We start from the raw sequence: 16975 nt of genomic DNA, 5'->3' as shown, positions 1-16975 counted from the left end.
TCTGCCTTATAAGTTCTGCGATAAATAAAATAAGGTTTTATTTTTAGCACTTTTTAAATATTTCCACGGATATGTAGCCTATGTAGTCTATATACTTGTGCCTGGTTATGCTTTCTTTTAGTTTAGATCTAAAAAATATAAAACACCTAAAATTCAACAAACAGTAATACTATAAAAGTAGGACAAATTACAAGTAACCATTTACATAGACTCTAAAAAAATAATGAATGATCACACGATTAATTCTATTTAAGCTAAAATGATTCAAATGATGTATTTTGATAACAGTAAGAAGTATTCAAGATACAAAGCTGATCCGCTGATGTTCACTGCAGCCGTTTTTGCTCTACACTAAGCAGTTTCTTCCTGTCGCTCACTCAGCAGGATATGATGTAATTCACTCGTTCCGCCCGTTTCAGTTTGACATGTTTAGCCTGACCACTTTCCATTATATCTCTTCCTCTCTTACTTTTCTGCTGGACTTGGATGAAATGAAGAGATTTTCCTGGTGTGAGTCATGTTTTGTTCATAAATCATGAGTAATGGGACAAAGAGCTTGTGCCACACAGTGAGAAGGGAAAGGGTTAAGAATGGGCGTAGAACATAGGCGATTGCAGAGAGGCTAGCAATAGAAAGTTAGTTTTGAAAACATGAGATCCCACCCTCCCTTCATATGCATTTTCACATAGAGCTTTTCATTGGCAAATGTTCTAAGAGATAAGATAGTCTATACATGACCTGAAGTTTTATTCTTATCCAAAACGAGATGATGTGAATATTATGGAGTGCTAAACATTTATGTAATGTACTGTATGTTTCATTCATACTGGAAAGGCGCCGTTGTGCAGAAAGTCCAAAACGGACTCGTATGTAATAACTTATGATTTTCCAGGAAACCCATTATATGGACAAATGCATCCAGCTATCGCTGTAGCTGAATAAAAAGCAGAAACGTTTTGACTGATGAAACGTGAAGACAATAGACACACGATTGCAACAATAGATGGTTTATGTGTGTATTTCAAGCCATCTCAGTGTATTTTCATAAGAATAAAGTACATCAATTATGCAGTGCTAATTGTCAGCCTTTATTACAGTATAGAAACTATAACTTTTTTTTTTTCACATTGTATAAAATCCATGATGACTCAATGCACAAGTTTTTGTAGTACATAAACCAATTATAAAATTGTCATAAGGAAAATATAAGGAAACATATTGCAGAATACAAATGAGTGGTCATTGTTCAGCAGTGTGTTTGATTTCTTAAAACCTGTCAACCTGTCAAAGGTCAGATAAAAACTGGCATTACACGTGACATTTCTGTCCCCCTCACTTCTGAAATGATGAACCCCCTTAGAGTTGAGTAGGTGTTAAATAGGCCAAAGTCACTGCTGGCAGTCTCATGTATGTCGAATGAAAGAGAGCTGACTAAAGCTCTTCTATGTAGTTTGGTCTGTTGATTAGATCTTACCACAGCACAGGGGTGTAAATGGGCTAACTTTCAGACCTTGTGGTTTGCGGTGCATCTTATCTAGCGTTAATCAAAACCAAAGTTTGTTTTTCTGGAAAAATAAGACACTTTATTCACACACAGTACATTAATACACAAGAAAGAGTTCAATGCATGGGGTTATTTCAAAGAATAAAGAGACATTTAAATTTCATAATTATTTCAGAACATAAAATATGACAGTCAGAGTGTCTCTGGTTAGCAAATAATGTTAGCAATTACAAAGACAGTACAGAAATACAGTACAAATACAGTTACAGTACAGAATCGTTTCATTTCAGTCCAGAGTATTCTGTCTGCCATTGCCTCTCCACTCTCGGCTGTCTTGAACTTTGTGAATTTGTGAATTTTACGGCAGCATAATTCACATCAGAGGTCATGTGGTACTAAAAATAAAAAATATATATATATATTTAATAAACATTTCCATGAAGTGATGTATACATCACCTACACCACTAAATACTTGACTTTTAGATACGCATATCATTTTGCCATGTAACAAACCTGTGCCCTTGACTCTACATTATCTGTAGCGTGGACTTGCTGAGATGTGTTGCCTGTTATAAGATGAAATATCAGACGAGTTTTAGTACTTCAAAATCGCCATTGTTAAAGGGAATAATACAAAATACCGCATATTTTGCACTTTTATATGATACTTTAGTCAAGTCAATGGTTACCTCTTGTCTTTGTCACGCAAAGTAGAACATTAGTGATGAAGCTTATGATCAGCAACGCTGCAAGGCCAATGAGAATGTAGAACTGCAAGTGCTGGCCTTTATGTCCATCTGAAACAATAAAATAACTGAATTATGGCCAGGAACTATAGTAGTGGTCAAAAGTGATGTCCAAAAATAGACATCTTCACCCTTTATTCAAATATTATTAAACATTTGTTAAAGGTTTTTGCATAGCAAAAAAGAAACATATTGCACAGTTGTGCTTATAGTCAATTGTTTTATTTGTGATGAAGCAATTAAACATGCGCAACAATATGAAGCATGCAAATAATTTTTCATCAGTAGAAAATCTATATTCTATATCAACAATAACCCCTGTTTAAAATGCTATATGCACATGAAAGTACTCTGTTGTATTATACAGTGTTTTTGGTCATAAATGGACAGTTTTTGTTTAGGCATTACACTAGAAGCACCCTGAAATGACATAAAATTAAGTCATACTGCATCATCATCCATAATACGGGGCATTAAGATGCGATTTCTTGTATTTACCTCACTTACCGTCAATATCCAGATTAATTCCATTTCCAAATAAAATCTCCCCACATGTAACCACAGCACAGTAGTAAGTCCCAGGGTTGATGTTTCTCATAGAGAGATTGTAGACACAGCTCCTGGAAGGAGAATCCGTCTCAGAGCTGTTTTTACAACTTTCTTGAGTGTAAATGATTCCTGGACTAGATTTTCCTGAGCCGGGTCTGAACCAGTAGACGCCGTGTTCGCCTCCACAACTCTGTTGCTCATTTTGGATTGTACATTGCAGAGTCACATTTCCATCTGATGATGATGTTCCAGTTTGCTGTTCCTGCAGAATATGAATCCGGTTGGATTTAGAACCTATTGAAGGAATATAATGAATTTAAGGCTGTAAAATGTGATTAATGTCAGAAAGGGTTAGTCTAAATGTTAACCGCTCACCTCTAAGCACCAGATTAGTTCCAGCTCCAAAGTAGACAATGTTAGAAAAGGAACCGGCACAATAATATGTGGCTGAATCGGATTGTACAGTTCTTTCAATCGTTAGATTAAAGCTGCCAAGCCCTGGATTCACTTTAAAGCGCTTTGTCTTTTCAAACTCATCATGAAGTTCACTGTGTTGAGACCAGTGATATGAAGAGGCTACTAAAGCAGGTTTTTCTCCCAGAGTCTGTTTGAACCACATGACTCTATTCATTTGGTCTTTGGGGTGAAAGCAGTGAAATGTCACATCATCACCCACTTGAACCGTTACATCCATCATCTGCAAAATACTTCCAGAATATTGCATTGCTGTAAAATATTTAATTGCAGTTATTACATAAATGTGTTTCTACATAGATGAGACAATGAAAAGTAAAGAAAGCTCAAGAAAAACATTACTGTTATAAATTTGTACTTACATGGTTTATAAAAGAGAACACATACAATGAAGAGAATGATATACATATTCACATATGATCTCCAGGGCACAAACTTAGAAGTTAATTCTCTGTAACCTTCTCTCTGCTTCGAGTCAAAGCCCTGTGACATGATTCCATTGGCTCTCTGAGCTAACAAGTCATTTCCTTGTTCAACTTACTTTTAACACAGATGTGCTACATCACGGTATAATCTTTAATGTAAATTACCTGTTCTGATATTCATATCAATTTATTTAACATGATTAAAACTGATTTGAAATTAAGTTATACACATTTGGAATAACTAACATTGTGCCGTACACTCAATACACCGATAAGCTATTCATCAGACAAAGGAAAATCTCTTTATAATACATGTCAGAGTAGATCCAATAGCTGACATATGTGGACTCAAGCAAAGAAACATAAAATCAGTTTAATCTTGAAATATTATATTCCATATAACAGTATACAAGTGAAAAGGGTCAAATTTCAGTGGTGGTGTACGACAAACAACCAAAACACATCCGTATGGAATTTCTTGGTTATTCTGCATAGCTTTTGGGAGCATATGGTTCAAGAACTGGGCTATTAACCCACAATTTTAAACCCTGAAAGAGACTATCCATCATAAACAGATAATGAGTTAGGAGTATTTACATTTTAATAAAAATGAAGGTGTGTTCTGGGAGATATGTACTGTAAATTTGTGTGTAATGACGAATGAATATTGTATAAGCACATTTACATAGGCATAATAAGTTGTATATCAAGGTAGAAAAATATGTTTTTCTATTTTTGTGATCCCTCACTGCCATCACCTGGTAGCTTATAATAGTAGTTTTCTACACTGTTGTCACATGACCTCATCATGTTTCATGTGTAAAATCACTGTTGGTCGGTTTCACAGACGAGGCTTAAGTCTAGTCCCAGACTAAAATGCATGTTTGAGCTGTCTTAACTGAAATCAACTTGCATATCTTAAAATATGTCAGTGCCATTGTTTTGTCTCAAGATTCATACTAGCAATTTTTTTTTTTAAAGGCACATTCATAAAAGCTACTTAAAGGGACAGTTTACCCAAAAATTAAAATCACTCTCACATCATCCTAGGTGTATATGATATTCCTCTTTCAGACGAATACAATCAGAGTTATATTAAAAAATGGCCTGGCTCTTCCAAGCTTTATAATGGCAGTGAATGGTTGTTTCTGTTTTGAAGTTCATATGAGTACATCTATCCATCATAAAAGTGCTCCACACGGCTCCGGGGGGTTAATAAAGGCCTTCTGAAGCGAAGTGATGCGTTTGTGTAAGAAAAATATCCATATTTAAAACTTTATGACGTCAAAAGTAGTGTAGTGTGTCATAACGTAGCGTAAATATAACAGTACGTCGCATTAGTTACGCTTTAGTCTTAAGTCGAATCTGAATGTTCGTTTGACCGGAAGCTAGTTATTTTACTTTATTTTTAAATATTGATATTTTTCTTACACAAACTCATCGCTTCGCTTCAGAAGGCCTTCCAGAGCCATGTGGAGCACTTTAATGGACTTCAAAACAGAAACGGCCATTCACTGCCATTATAAAGCTTGGAAGAGCCAGGACTTTTTTTACTATAACTCTGATTGTATTCGTCTGAACACCTAGGATGACTTGAGGATGATTAATCATGGGCTAATTTCCATTTTTAGGTGAGCTATCCCTTTAAATGTCCTAATTGAACTAAGGCCTAAGCCTGGCTTAATCTAAGCCTTATCTGTGAAACCGGGCCTATGACATATTGACAATTAATTTGCATAAATTATTATAAATGAGTTATCATTGCGCATCATTATTTTTCTCTTCTCTTCTCTAATTATGTGTTCTACGGTGCGAGGGCGGGGCAACCTGTCACTCACATGAGATCGACCAATAGCAAACCACAACCATCCAATCAATTGCCAATGTACAAAAGCAAGTCCTGCCCTATTTTTTTTTTTTCTTGTTGCAATGTTTCAGGTGACTTTTTCAGGTGAGGTGCATCCTGTTCTCGTATTGGAAATAAAAATGTCTGGTCAGCATTAATCCAAATGTAATCCAAATTTACTTTTACTATTCCAAAGAAAATGTACTTTTCCTATTCCAAAGAAGGATAAAAAAATCCTACAACTCAGAAACCACATTCCTTTTTTCACAGTCACTAATCCCCACTAATTTTTCAAGCCTTCCACTGCAACTAAGGAAACCAGTTCCATGATTTGCATGGAAATTAACCCAAAAAATTCACCCCTAATTTCCCCTTCATTGAATATCTGTTTTTCTCCAAATACAGTATGTCACATTACGGAAGTAAAATGTGTTACAAGTGCTGACTCATGTTGAATTTAATTCTCGGCATTCTTATCACATCATGATGAGTAAAAAAGGATGTCGCCTCTGGCTTCCTTAGTCGGGGACACTTAATATTCAACAATATTACTGATTTGACTGCACTGACACTATTGGAGAACTGAACTGAGATGGACGATGACATCTCTGTTTTCTGCAGAAAACTTGAAAATGAACTAATTTAATTACTGATTATCTTTACATGGAAATGAAAGCTTTAGCATAAGTTCTGCCGGGAAGACTCAATTACTATGTCACCTATTGCCTTCACTTCTATCCAATCATATTCGTAGGCTCATTGTATAAAAGCTCGGTACTTACACATGTTTGAGTTCGCAGATACTGAAGCGACGATTACCCCCATCCTCCCCACCACCACCAGGATGGTCCTGTCCATACCTCCCGGGGGGGTCGGCTGCGCCCCTGCCTTCGTCTTCAGGCAGGAATTGCAGATCCGATACCCTCGGATTATGCACTACGGACGGGGCCTATGCCAAATGACTTTGTATATTATCAGCTTGCTGAGCTGTCAATAAATGTATGGTTTATTGAAATAATTCTCCCGAGTCTTTCTGGTAGAACTGAATCTACACTGAACTATGAGAGTTTCTTTTTCTGTTATCACTGTAAAGCTGCTTTGAAACAATCTGTATTGTATAAAGCGCAATATGAATAAAGGTGACTTGACTTGACTTGAATGATATGCTAAATATCACAGTTGATATGTCTTGTACTACATTCACTGGAAACGGAAGGTCAAATCGAGTGCATTGCATTTTGAGATGCACTATTTAACACACATGCTCTGTTGTGGAGGAAGTAACCATACGGTGTTGGGGATGAATAACTGAAATAGAGAAGGTTGACCTAAAAAAGTTGAGATGTTTATTCAAGTTGATGAACACACTACTGTCACATCTAGTTCCCCCCTTACAGGATGTGGTTATGCTTTTATATAATTTTGCACGTTGTTTCTCTTATACAGAAATGTTAATGTTAACACTAACAAAAACACGTTTAACACGTAGCGTAATAAGCAGAGACGCACCAAGTGCATAGGAAGTTTTTTTAATGCACTCCTGGAGTTTGTGTTAAATATTATGATGTGATTTGACAATCAGCAGCAATAGGTTTCAGATATTATCGCGCAACATCGGTCTAGAGTACAGCGTCTCCTCTGAGGTCCTCTTTCTCTGACCTCTTTTTGTGGAAAGGTTCAGGGCAGCATAGTTAATGTCATCAGTGTTGCGGTACTAGAAGAAAGAATTAAGAGACTTTTTTCAGCACTCTTTTCAATTACACGAGTTAACTGTTATTCACACATATGATTCTCCTAACCTCAACTCTGGTTGTTACGTCATTAGCGGTCTGGGTTTGTTGAGGTGTTCTAACTGTTAGAAGTCAAATAAAGCAGTATGAAAAGAGTTATTATAAACATATACTTTCTTATATTAGGATTATTATTATTGATAATACTTGAACTGAAATTATATCACTTAAATTAAGAAATAACTTACCTTTTCTTCTCATTGGTAAGCAGAGCACCAGATTGATGGGAAGGCTGATTGAACACACCACTGCAAGGCCAATTAAAATAAAATACTGCATCCTCTCATTATTAAATTCATCTGAAACACAATAAACATTGTGCAACTTTATAAATCTACAATAGTTTGTTATGTTATAACTAATATTTAGTTAAATTAAGTTTAATCCCCATGCAGGAGTATGATTATGAAAAGCACAACAATTATTATATTCATACTTTGACATCATTGTTTTCTTTAAAAAGGATTTTACTTTAAGGATACAATGAAAAGGTTTCCTACAATTAAAAGAAAGACTTTGTTTTTATGACTATCTATCATTCTATCGCTCTATCTATCTATAACTCATTTTAAAAAAGCATGTGTACTTATCTATCTTATCTAATTTATCTTTGAAACTTGGCATTATGTACTGTAAATATTGCTCTTATGATAAATGGCTTGTGATGTTCATACTTCACAAGTCGCTTTGGATAAAAGTGCACTTCTTAAAAAAATAAGGCAATTACCTTCAATGACCAACGTTGTGCCGTTTCCAAATAAAACTTCTTCACAAGTTACCACAGCGCAATAGTACATCCCAGCATCAGAGAGACCCACATTCATCTTGGGGAGGTTGTAGAGACAGCTCTGCGCATTAGAAGTGGAGGCTGCAAAGTTCTTTCCACACTCGTTGTTCGTGTCTCCATGAGTGTAAACTATTCCTGGATGGATTGTGTCTGAACCCTGTCTGAACCAGTAAACTAGTTGTACTCCTTTATCACACATTTTCACTTGCACTGAGCACTGCAGAGTCACATTGCTTCCTGGCTTGATAACACCAAGGGGGGGGGGTCAAATTGACATTGACAATAAATGTAATTACCCATCTTTATAAAAAAAAAAAAAGTATTACAATCCTCACCTTTAACCAACAGAATAGTTCCAGTCCCGAAGGAAACAACATTGGCAAAGGAAGAGGCACAGAAGTAAGTGCCTGAATCAGATTTCAAAGCCCTCGGGATGGTTAAGTTAAAACTATCAGCTGTTCGCACTGCATGAAATCGTTGAGTTTCTTCAAAGTCTGGAGAAAATTCATTCGGTTGAGAGTGGTGATATGAAGACACTACTAGGACAGGTTTCTCTCCAAGAACCTGTTTATACCATAATGCTCGGTGTAACTGATCATCTAAAAAAAGACAAGAGAACAACACACTGTCCCCCTCTTGAACGGTTAAAACATGATCCACATGAGCAACACGGCAATTATATTCACCTGTTGGGAAAATAAATAACATGGTTAGCTAAGACGGCATGTAAATGTTTAGTTAAAGAATTATCAAATATTTTGTATACTGTGATTCAAAAAAAGGAAGAATGATAAAAAGGTTTTGTTATGTTGTACTTACAGACTTCATGAAGAAAGAGAAAAAGTATCATGTAGATGCTGCAATCCATTTTATGTTCTTCCTATTTTGCACTTCTGTCTAAATGTGGTTCTCGGTCTATGTATCTATATGCTTTCTGAGGGTTTCATCATGTGACTCTACTGGCTCTCTGCAATCACATATTACTGCCCATTTCCTGAAGTAAGCTGCTAAGTACAGTATGTAAGCAAATGCAACTAGCAGACATGCATTTTGAGGCCAGATGAATGCATTTTAGAGAGATGCTTAGGATGGCGACATGCTAAAAAAAAGATGATACATCAACTATAAAACAAAATTAATTAAATATTTTGGGACAAGTACATGGTATGTAATACAAAAACATCAGAGCAGTCCGGAAGAGGTAGAAAGAAAATACTTAATTTGAAGATGATTTTAGTTGTATAAGGAGTATAAGTTCACCAATGGAAGCCATTGCATGCTTTTGCTAACACATGTTTTTACTGTATAAGAGTATATCTATGTATCTGTGTGTACTAGTGATATCTGACTGCCATCATCTGGATGTGACTAGTAGTACATTACTGTATTTTTGCATAATGCTACAACAGTAGAGAAAAACAAACTGTCTACTATATCTCTATTTTCCATGTTTGTGTCATTTTGGGGTTCATTTGTAATTATACTGATATTTTTTGTCTATTGGTGTCAAGCAATTTGCTCTGAACGTTTTCCCCCTCATTTGCAAAATGTCGCCCCTCTCCATGGTGCTGAATTTAATGCTAAATTATTGTAAACACTCAATTTATCGATTTTTTCATGTTTTAATGTGTAAATTTATACATAGTAATGACACACTGAATTACATGGTGGCACAATGTCACATAAATGCTATTATAAAATGAAAGCCCTATAAGACAACATTTTAAGACAACAACATAAAAGAAAATCTATAAAAGACGGTAACAGAAGTCTCTCCCTCATCACCGTCAAAATACAAGGCTTCATCTTGCAGCTGAATGCTGTGATGCTCGTATTATTTGTGACCACATGATAAGTGATATTCATTTAAACAATTTACAGACAAACAAAAGTCTGAAGCAGTTACAACATGACAAGCATTAAGAATGAGGAAATCCTTGTTTTACACTTCCTGTTTGCGTACAGATGCATAGACCACAGAATTTACCTCTTTGTGGCCTTTTATTTTACATGAAGGCTGGACTGAAGAAAACTTCAGCGATGCATAGTTTTCTGAGTTTATGTCAGCAGTCTGATGAGAGAATATAATTTAGACAATACTCAGTAATGTTACGGTATCAGTGGTGTAAAGTATTTGAGTAAATGTAATTAGTAACTGTATCTTTTTGGCTACTTTCTAGTTTTACTGAAGAACAAAGATATTTGCACTACATTTTTTACTATAGGAGTATATGTACTCTTTATTCCAATACATTTCTGATGAGTATGGCACCTAACTTTTTCTGCAGCAGTTTATTTCTGCTACAAAAGAAGTGATGTCGCCATCTACAGGGCACTGAAGGTACTATATCTTATGCGTTTTGCCCTTACTCACCCAAACTTGTCAAAAAAAGCTACTTAACGTGAATGCGAGTGCATTAGCAGGTAGTTGCTGAATCTACCTAGTTGCTAGTAACTAGTTGCTAGTTTTTAAAATTGAGATTTAAACGTAATTTTATCATGTGTGGTTTGTAGGACAATATTTGGCCGAGATACGTGAAAATCTGGAATCTGAGGGTGCAAAAAAATTGAAACATTGAGAAAATCGCCTTTAAAGTTGTCCATTTATGTTCGCGATTGTGCTGCATTCACTCACGAAAATAAACGTTTAATATATTCATGGTAGGAAGTTTACTAAATATCTTCATGGAACATGATCTTTACTTAATATCCTAATGATTTTTGGCATAAAAGAAAAATCAATAATTTTGACCCATACAATGTATTGTTGGCTATTGACACAAATATACCTGTGCGACATGTGACTGGTTTTGTGATTCAGGGTCACATATGAGCTATGAAATGAGGACATGGCTTCAGCCGAACCAGCATGTCCAGTGCAAGTAGCCTTTGACTATTTAATGTTAATTAACATTCTTTCATTTATCCATTATATTGAAGAGATCATTTTGAAGGATATTGGTTTTACCTATTCCCTTTTTGAGCACTTAACTGAGACTTGAGTGTTTGTAGATGTTTTAGGAGTCAACCTTGATTTATTACAATATTGAGGTGTTCCGTTTTATTTTGATTTTAGAAAACAAACATTGTTGCTCTCCTCACAAATCAACTGTTTCTTGTTTTTCACTGGCATGTCTTTTAGGTGTTGAGGACTGATGCATCTTTGAGCCTATATTCAGTACAAGTAAATACTTAAGTACTGTTAAAATCAGATATTCTAAGACGTATTAAAATTGGTGAGTCATTTTCGGTGTAAGGTATTCTGAACTTTTACTCAAGTATGGTTTTGAGGTACTCTGTACACCTCTGTATGGTTTATGTATGTGTTATACATATATTCTGGATGGTTCATAAATATCTTAAATGCAAACAATGTGCAGCAAAATTTTACTTTGGGATTGTAAAGTACATTATTAAATATTAGTATAAACCACTCATTAATGTTCATGTTTATTTGAGTGGCACAGCTTGCCCACTCTCTGTGTATAATGTAAAAAAATATAAAGCAACTCACCTGGGCTGTAGATTGAACCTCGCCAACACCTTAAAATGTATCATAATTAGAAATTAGAACAGTTACATCAAATCATTTTGGAAAATGTATACACCACAGTTCAAAAATTTGGGGCCAATAAGATATTTTTTAAATAACTTAATATTTCAGTTTTGCAACGATGCAAAAGTGATTTAAAAGACATTTATAATGTAAATCAAGAATCCTGAAAAAAATTATCACTATTTCAACACTGACAATCAACAAGCTGTTTTCAACATTCATAATATTAAGAACTTTTTATTGAGCAGCAAATCAGCATATCAGAATGATTTCTGAAGGATCATGTGACACTGAAGACTGGAGTAATGATGCTGAAAATTCAGCTTTGATCATCAGAATTAATTACATTTTAAAATATATTAAAATAGAAAACAATTGCTTTAAATTTAAATAATATTTCACATTACTGTTTTACTGCCTGCGTGCGCACAAGAGACTACTTTCAAAAACAATAATAAGATTTAAAAACATTGTAATTTTTTGAATGGTAGTGTATTTGTTAGCCGTTTTTTTTTTTTTTTTTTGAGAGAATGTAATTTTGAAATGTGAGATGAGTAAAAAAGGGTCTTACTTCTGTGTGCAGCTCTTCTCCATGACAGCACCATTATTATATTCACTATTACTGATATCACTAATACAGCGGAGAGCAGTGCGATGATATAGAACGTTGTTTTATGAGAAACAACTGGAAAAAAATGTTTAAGAAATAAGATGTCATTTTATCATGTAAATCTGAACAATCCAAATGGAATAAAATGTCTCTTTTTCTATTACTGAATTCTCTGAAAAAAAGTACTGATATAAGAAATATATTGCCTAAATATGAAAAAAGATATTACGGCAATAAAAAAAGTTTTACCATCAGCTGTCAGTTTAGTTCCATTTCCAATGAATAGCTTTCCACATGTGACCACACTGCAAAAGTAAGTTTCATCACTGGCGAGGCTTTTGGAGACTTTGTGCACGCAGTTCTGTACAGTTGATCCAGACACAGAGATCTTCTCACACTGATCTTTCCTGTCTCCTTCACTGTAAATCAATCCTGAGCGAGACTCCCTTGGTTCGTATTTAAGCCAGTAGACGCTTTGCTTTCCTGAACAAGTCTCACCAAAGACTGAGCAATGAAGAGTCACAGAGTCTCCTACATGATGCGAGTCCAAAACGGGATGCTGGATGACTTTAATTGGCTTCGCATCTCAAAAATAAAATAAAAACTCTTTAGTATTCGCAGTAATAATAATAAAACAAACTTAGAATTTCCAAATTTGGCTACATTCTCACAATCCAGGTTTCCACTCACCATTAACTGTTAGATAAGATCCCCCTCCAAAGTACAAAGTTTCATACAACTGCACACCACAATGGTAATAGGCGGCATCTCTGGATGTAATCTTGGTGAAAATTAATGCAGATTTCTTGTCATCGACTTTGACTTCAAGCTGTGATTCGTTGACAAATTCTTCTTGAAGACTTATTTTCTTGTAATATGTGTAAACTATAGGGTTTAACTTTTGTCCTGGGATTTGTTTGAGCCAAACCCAGGTCACAACCGGATTAGCAGTGGTGTAGCATTCCAGGATGACCGAACCACCGACTGGTGCTGTGACTGAGACGTTTGGCTGGAAAACACTGGGTGTCATAGACACACCTGATATAAGAGAAGTCCTGATGAGTCCTGGGAAATCATATCTCAATCATTTCCACAAAAAAAAAGGAGTACAGTTAACTTGTTGATGAATATAGATAGATAGATAGATAGATATGAAACAATCTGTATAGTAAGTGCTGTATAAATAAAAGTGACTTGAAGGAAGCACAAAATACTCGCATCTCAAATCATGCTAGAAAAAAGGGTAACACTTTAGTTTAGGGTCCAATTCTCACTAATAACTAGTTGCTAATTAGCATGCATATTACTAGGATATTGGCTGTTTGTTAGTACTTATAAAGCACATATTAATGCATTATTCTTCATGACCATATTCTACATCCCTTAACCCAGTGCCTAAACTTAACAACTACCTTACCAACTATTAATAAGCAGTAATTAGAAGTTGATTGAGGCAAAAGTCGTAGTAAATAGTAAGAATTGGACCCTAGTCTAAAGTGTGACCGAAAAGAGTAATCAGCTCAAGTCCTGCTGTCATTAAAGCAAAAGACGGACCAAATATTGAGAAAGTCTGGAATTCATATGTAATTGTCAATTGAACTATTAAACTAAAATAGTTTAAAAGTTAACTCAAAGGTTATTCTGATAATATAATGTATTTTAAAAAATCCTAAATAAATAAATGGAAGATTACTTACATGATATGTAGAACATAAGAGCGTATGTGTGCAGAGCAAACCTCTTGATACCTGGCATGTGAGCTGTCTCCATCCTGAGAACAAAATGAGAATATGACATATAAACTGATAAATTTCAGTGTATCGTGTATGCAAATTGTCCAAACTTCGAAAAAGGTTCTCATTGGCTGAGTGAAGTTATTACAATCATTTAAACCTTCTCCGTCTTTCAGTTAACACCCCTTGTCCTCATTAACAAGTCTTTGACCTAGTGGACTTCCTGCAGTCAATATAGTTCTAGATTTATAGAAACATATAGAAACATTTCTTTACTTGTATCAGTGTAATTAACTTTTCTGTAGAAATTTACATTAAACAGCTCTGTGAGGCTCTATGACACCACAATGTTTTTTGAAACACAATATCAAATGTCATGAATGTTGTGACTATGCAACAACATGTTAAAAATATAAAAAACAGAGACTTTGTAAAAAGGTCAAAGGTCAGCAAACAGTTCTGTGTCTGTTTTGCATTTTAGCAGATATATATATAAGTATAAACTAAGTGTACATGATTTATTGTCATAGTATGAGAAGCAGACAGGTGAGTAATACAAAAACAGGGTTTTATTGAACAGAGGGACGGAGTGGAATAGCAGAGATGACTGGTGAGTATATATGTAGAAGAATTGGTAATTAGATGAGGACCGTGGATATAGCGGGCAGATGGCTGGAGACAGATGACAGAAGACAGGATGCGGGTGATCGGCAATGAAGTACAGAGAGGTATCTTCGAGGTAAGTAGCACAGGTAAGTAGTTGAGTAGAGTCTGTGTGTTCACGTAAAGATGAGACCAGACAAAGAAGTGAAGGGGAAGTGTCTCTTTATAGTGAGCATGGTTGATGATGTGCAGGTGTGGTGAATTAGAACTGTGGTGAAAGTCGATCTGGGTGTTCTGAGTGATATTGTGTGAGGAGTGCAGGTTTGAGGATATCATGACGTGTGACCCAGGAATGTTCCTCGGGAATCCTCCCAGTTGATGAGGTATTCCAGTCTGGGGCCCCGTCGTCGTGAGTCAAGGATAGCTCGAACCCGGTAGATAGGCTCCTCTTTGGTGGTGTTGGGAGGAGGAAGTACTTCGTCGTCACCAGATTCTGTGGGAGGAGAGAATACAGGTTCAGAGTGAGGTTTGAGAAGTGATACGTGGAAGGATGGTGCAATTCTGTAGTGTGGTGGAAGGTTTAGCCTGTATATGAGCTGCCTCTGCACTGTGAATGGGCCTATGTACCGGGGACTCAGCTTACGGCAGTCCCGCGTTGAGAGCCATACCTTCTGGCCTGGTTGGTAGCGAGGAGTTCTACGGTTATCCGCCTGTCTCTTGTGTCTCTGCACTGCCTGTTGGAGATGCACATGAGCTGAGTCCCATACCCTCTCGCTTTGCTCGAACCAGTGGTTGACAGCTGGAACCTCTGAGGGCTCACTCGACCAGGGGAATAGAGGAGGCTGGTACCCCAGGATGCATTGAAATGGGGTGAGCCCTGTGGTGGATTGGTAGTTTTGGGCATACTCGGCCCATGGGAGGAATTGACTGGAATCATGGCTGGAGGGAGAATGGGCTCAGGAGTAGAATAATCAGGAACAGGTTGGTGAAGACGTGATAAGTCATCTGCCTTACAGTTCTTATCCCTAGGTCGATATGAGACGGTGAAGTTGAACCTGGCGAAGAATAAAGCCCACCGGGCTTGGCGTGGGTTCAATCTTTTAGCTTCTCGTAGGCATTCAAGGTTACGATGGTCTGTGATAACTTCAAACTTGTGATCCACTCCCTTCAGCCAATGTCTCCACTCTTCAAGAGCCAGCTTGATGGCGAGCAGTTCTCGATTACCAATGTCGTAGTTCTGCTCCGCTGGGGAAAGCTTCTTAGAGTAGAAGGCACATGGATGGAGTCTAGGAAGATCACCCTGCCGCTGGGAGAGGACCGCTCCGACCCCGGCAGCTGAGGCATCCACTTCAACGATGGACGGAAGATCTGGATTAGGGTGGACCAGGGTCGGAGCAGTTTGGAAGGCTTGTTTAAGCTGTTGGAAAGATTCAGATGCTGCAGGGGTTAAGGACAGAGTCTTGGGCCGGCCTTTGAGAGCGGAGGTCAGAGGAGAACTGAGGAGGCTGTAGTTGTGGATGAATCGTCGGTAGAAGTTGGCAAACCCGAGAAAATGTTGAGTTCCTTTATGGTAGTGGGTTGTGGCCAGTTCTGGATGGTATCCACTTTCCTCTGGTCCATCTGGATGCCATGTTGGTCGATGACGTACTCTAGGAAGTGGATGGAGGTTGTGTGGAACTCGCATTTCTCAAGCTTGAGTTAGAGGTGATGATGGCAGATCTTTTCAAGGACCTGCGTCACGTGGAGACGATGTTCGGCCAGGTTCCGGGAGTAGATGAGGATGTCATCTATGTAAACCTCGACGAATCGGTGAAGGAACTCCTGGAACACCTCATTCATATACCCTTGGAACACAACAAGTTGTGTTGAAGGTCTGTGAAACCTTTTGTGGTTGTTTGAATTGGCCACAGGTTGGCACAAGATTCACACCAGTAATGTTTTTTTTTCTAAGGCATATTTATAAAAGCTACTTAAATGTCCTAATTGAAGGTCTAATCCTGGCTTAATCTAAGCCCTGTCTGTGAAACCAGGCCATATTGTTTAAGATCCTTAAAGGAAAGTTTATGTCAAGTATAGGCTTACAACCAGGGTTAGGCGCTTCTACATCAGTGTTATTCACCTATCATTTACCTCTGATTTTAGGGATAAGTTATGGGTAGGGTTAGGTTTAGGAGAAGGGATAGGGTTAGGGTCAGGACTAAATTTTTTAGACAGGAATGTTGTTCCAGGATCAACAAAAAATGTTGAACCAGGAGCATGTCTTAATTGGCAAAATCACGGTGCTATCCCTTTAATTACATATAACCAGTGTTAGGGGTAATGCAATACAATAATTGCCATTGCCAGTTAC

At 36.9% G+C, this 16975-nt stretch overlaps 2 protein-coding genes across 3 annotated transcripts; both read right to left on the bottom strand.

Moving 5' to 3' along the window:
* Window positions 1–1565: 1565 nt before the first annotated feature.
* On the bottom strand, window positions 1566–5314 carry LOC307155767 (uncharacterized protein). 2 transcript variants are annotated; one of them, XM_079866697.1, is made up of 6 exons: window positions 5132–5314; window positions 3177–4974; window positions 2760–3095; window positions 2196–2303; window positions 2020–2072; window positions 1566–1899 (listed from the first exon to the last, which is right to left on the bottom strand). In XM_079866697.1, exons 2-6 carry the CDS (start codon window positions 3523–3525, stop codon window positions 1786–1788), a joined length of 960 nt encoding a protein of 319 aa, XP_079722823.1. In that variant the 5' UTR covers window positions 3526–4974; window positions 5132–5314; the 3' UTR covers window positions 1566–1785. The 2 variants fall into 2 exon arrangements, with proteins under 2 accessions (XP_079722823.1, XP_079722822.1); XM_079866696.1 differs by lacking the exon at window positions 5132–5314 and having other exon boundaries at window positions 3177–3521.
* Window positions 5315–5626: 312 nt separating this feature from the next.
* nitr4a (novel immune-type receptor 4a) lies at window positions 5627–9022 on the bottom strand. The gene is made up of 6 exons (XM_079866873.1): window positions 8943–9022; window positions 8459–8809; window positions 8064–8360; window positions 7525–7635; window positions 7346–7398; window positions 5627–7260 (listed from the first exon to the last, which is right to left on the bottom strand). The coding sequence occupies exons 1-6, from the start codon at window positions 8989–8991 to the stop codon at window positions 7141–7143; spliced, it is 981 nt and encodes a 326-aa protein (XP_079722999.1). The 5' UTR covers window positions 8992–9022; the 3' UTR covers window positions 5627–7140.
* Window positions 9023–16975: the final 7953 nt, after the last annotated feature.

This window comes from Squalius cephalus, assembly GCF_949319135.1.
Source record: "Squalius cephalus genome assembly, chromosome: 3".
Taxonomy (NCBI): domain Eukaryota; kingdom Metazoa; phylum Chordata; class Actinopteri; order Cypriniformes; family Leuciscidae; genus Squalius; species Squalius cephalus.
The sequence above is the reverse complement of the archived record's forward strand: the minus strand, read 5'-3'. Positions and strand labels throughout refer to the sequence as shown.

Coding starts and splice junctions, on each gene's coding strand:
- LOC307155767 (XM_079866697.1), bottom strand. CDS start 3,525: ATGCAATATTCTGGAAGTATTTTGCAGATGATGGATGTAACGGTTCAA. Junction 3,096..3,176: donor AACTAATCTGGTGCTTAGAG/GTGAGCGGTTAA, acceptor TTCCTTCAATAG/GTTCTAAATCCAACCGGATT. Junction 2,073..2,195: donor TTGCGTGACAAAGACAAGAG/GTAACCATTGAC, acceptor ATCTTATAACAG/GCAACACATCTCAGCAAGTC.
- nitr4a (XM_079866873.1), bottom strand. CDS start 8,991: ATGGATTGCAGCATCTACATGATACTTTTTCTCTTTCTTCATGAAGTC. Junction 8,810..8,942: donor TCTCTTTCTTCATGAAGTCT/GTAAGTACAACA, acceptor TTTTCCCAACAG/GTGAATATAATTGCCGTGTT. Junction 7,261..7,345: donor ACGTAACAACCAGAGTTGAG/GTTAGGAGAATC, acceptor TCTTTCTTCTAG/TACCGCAACACTGATGACAT.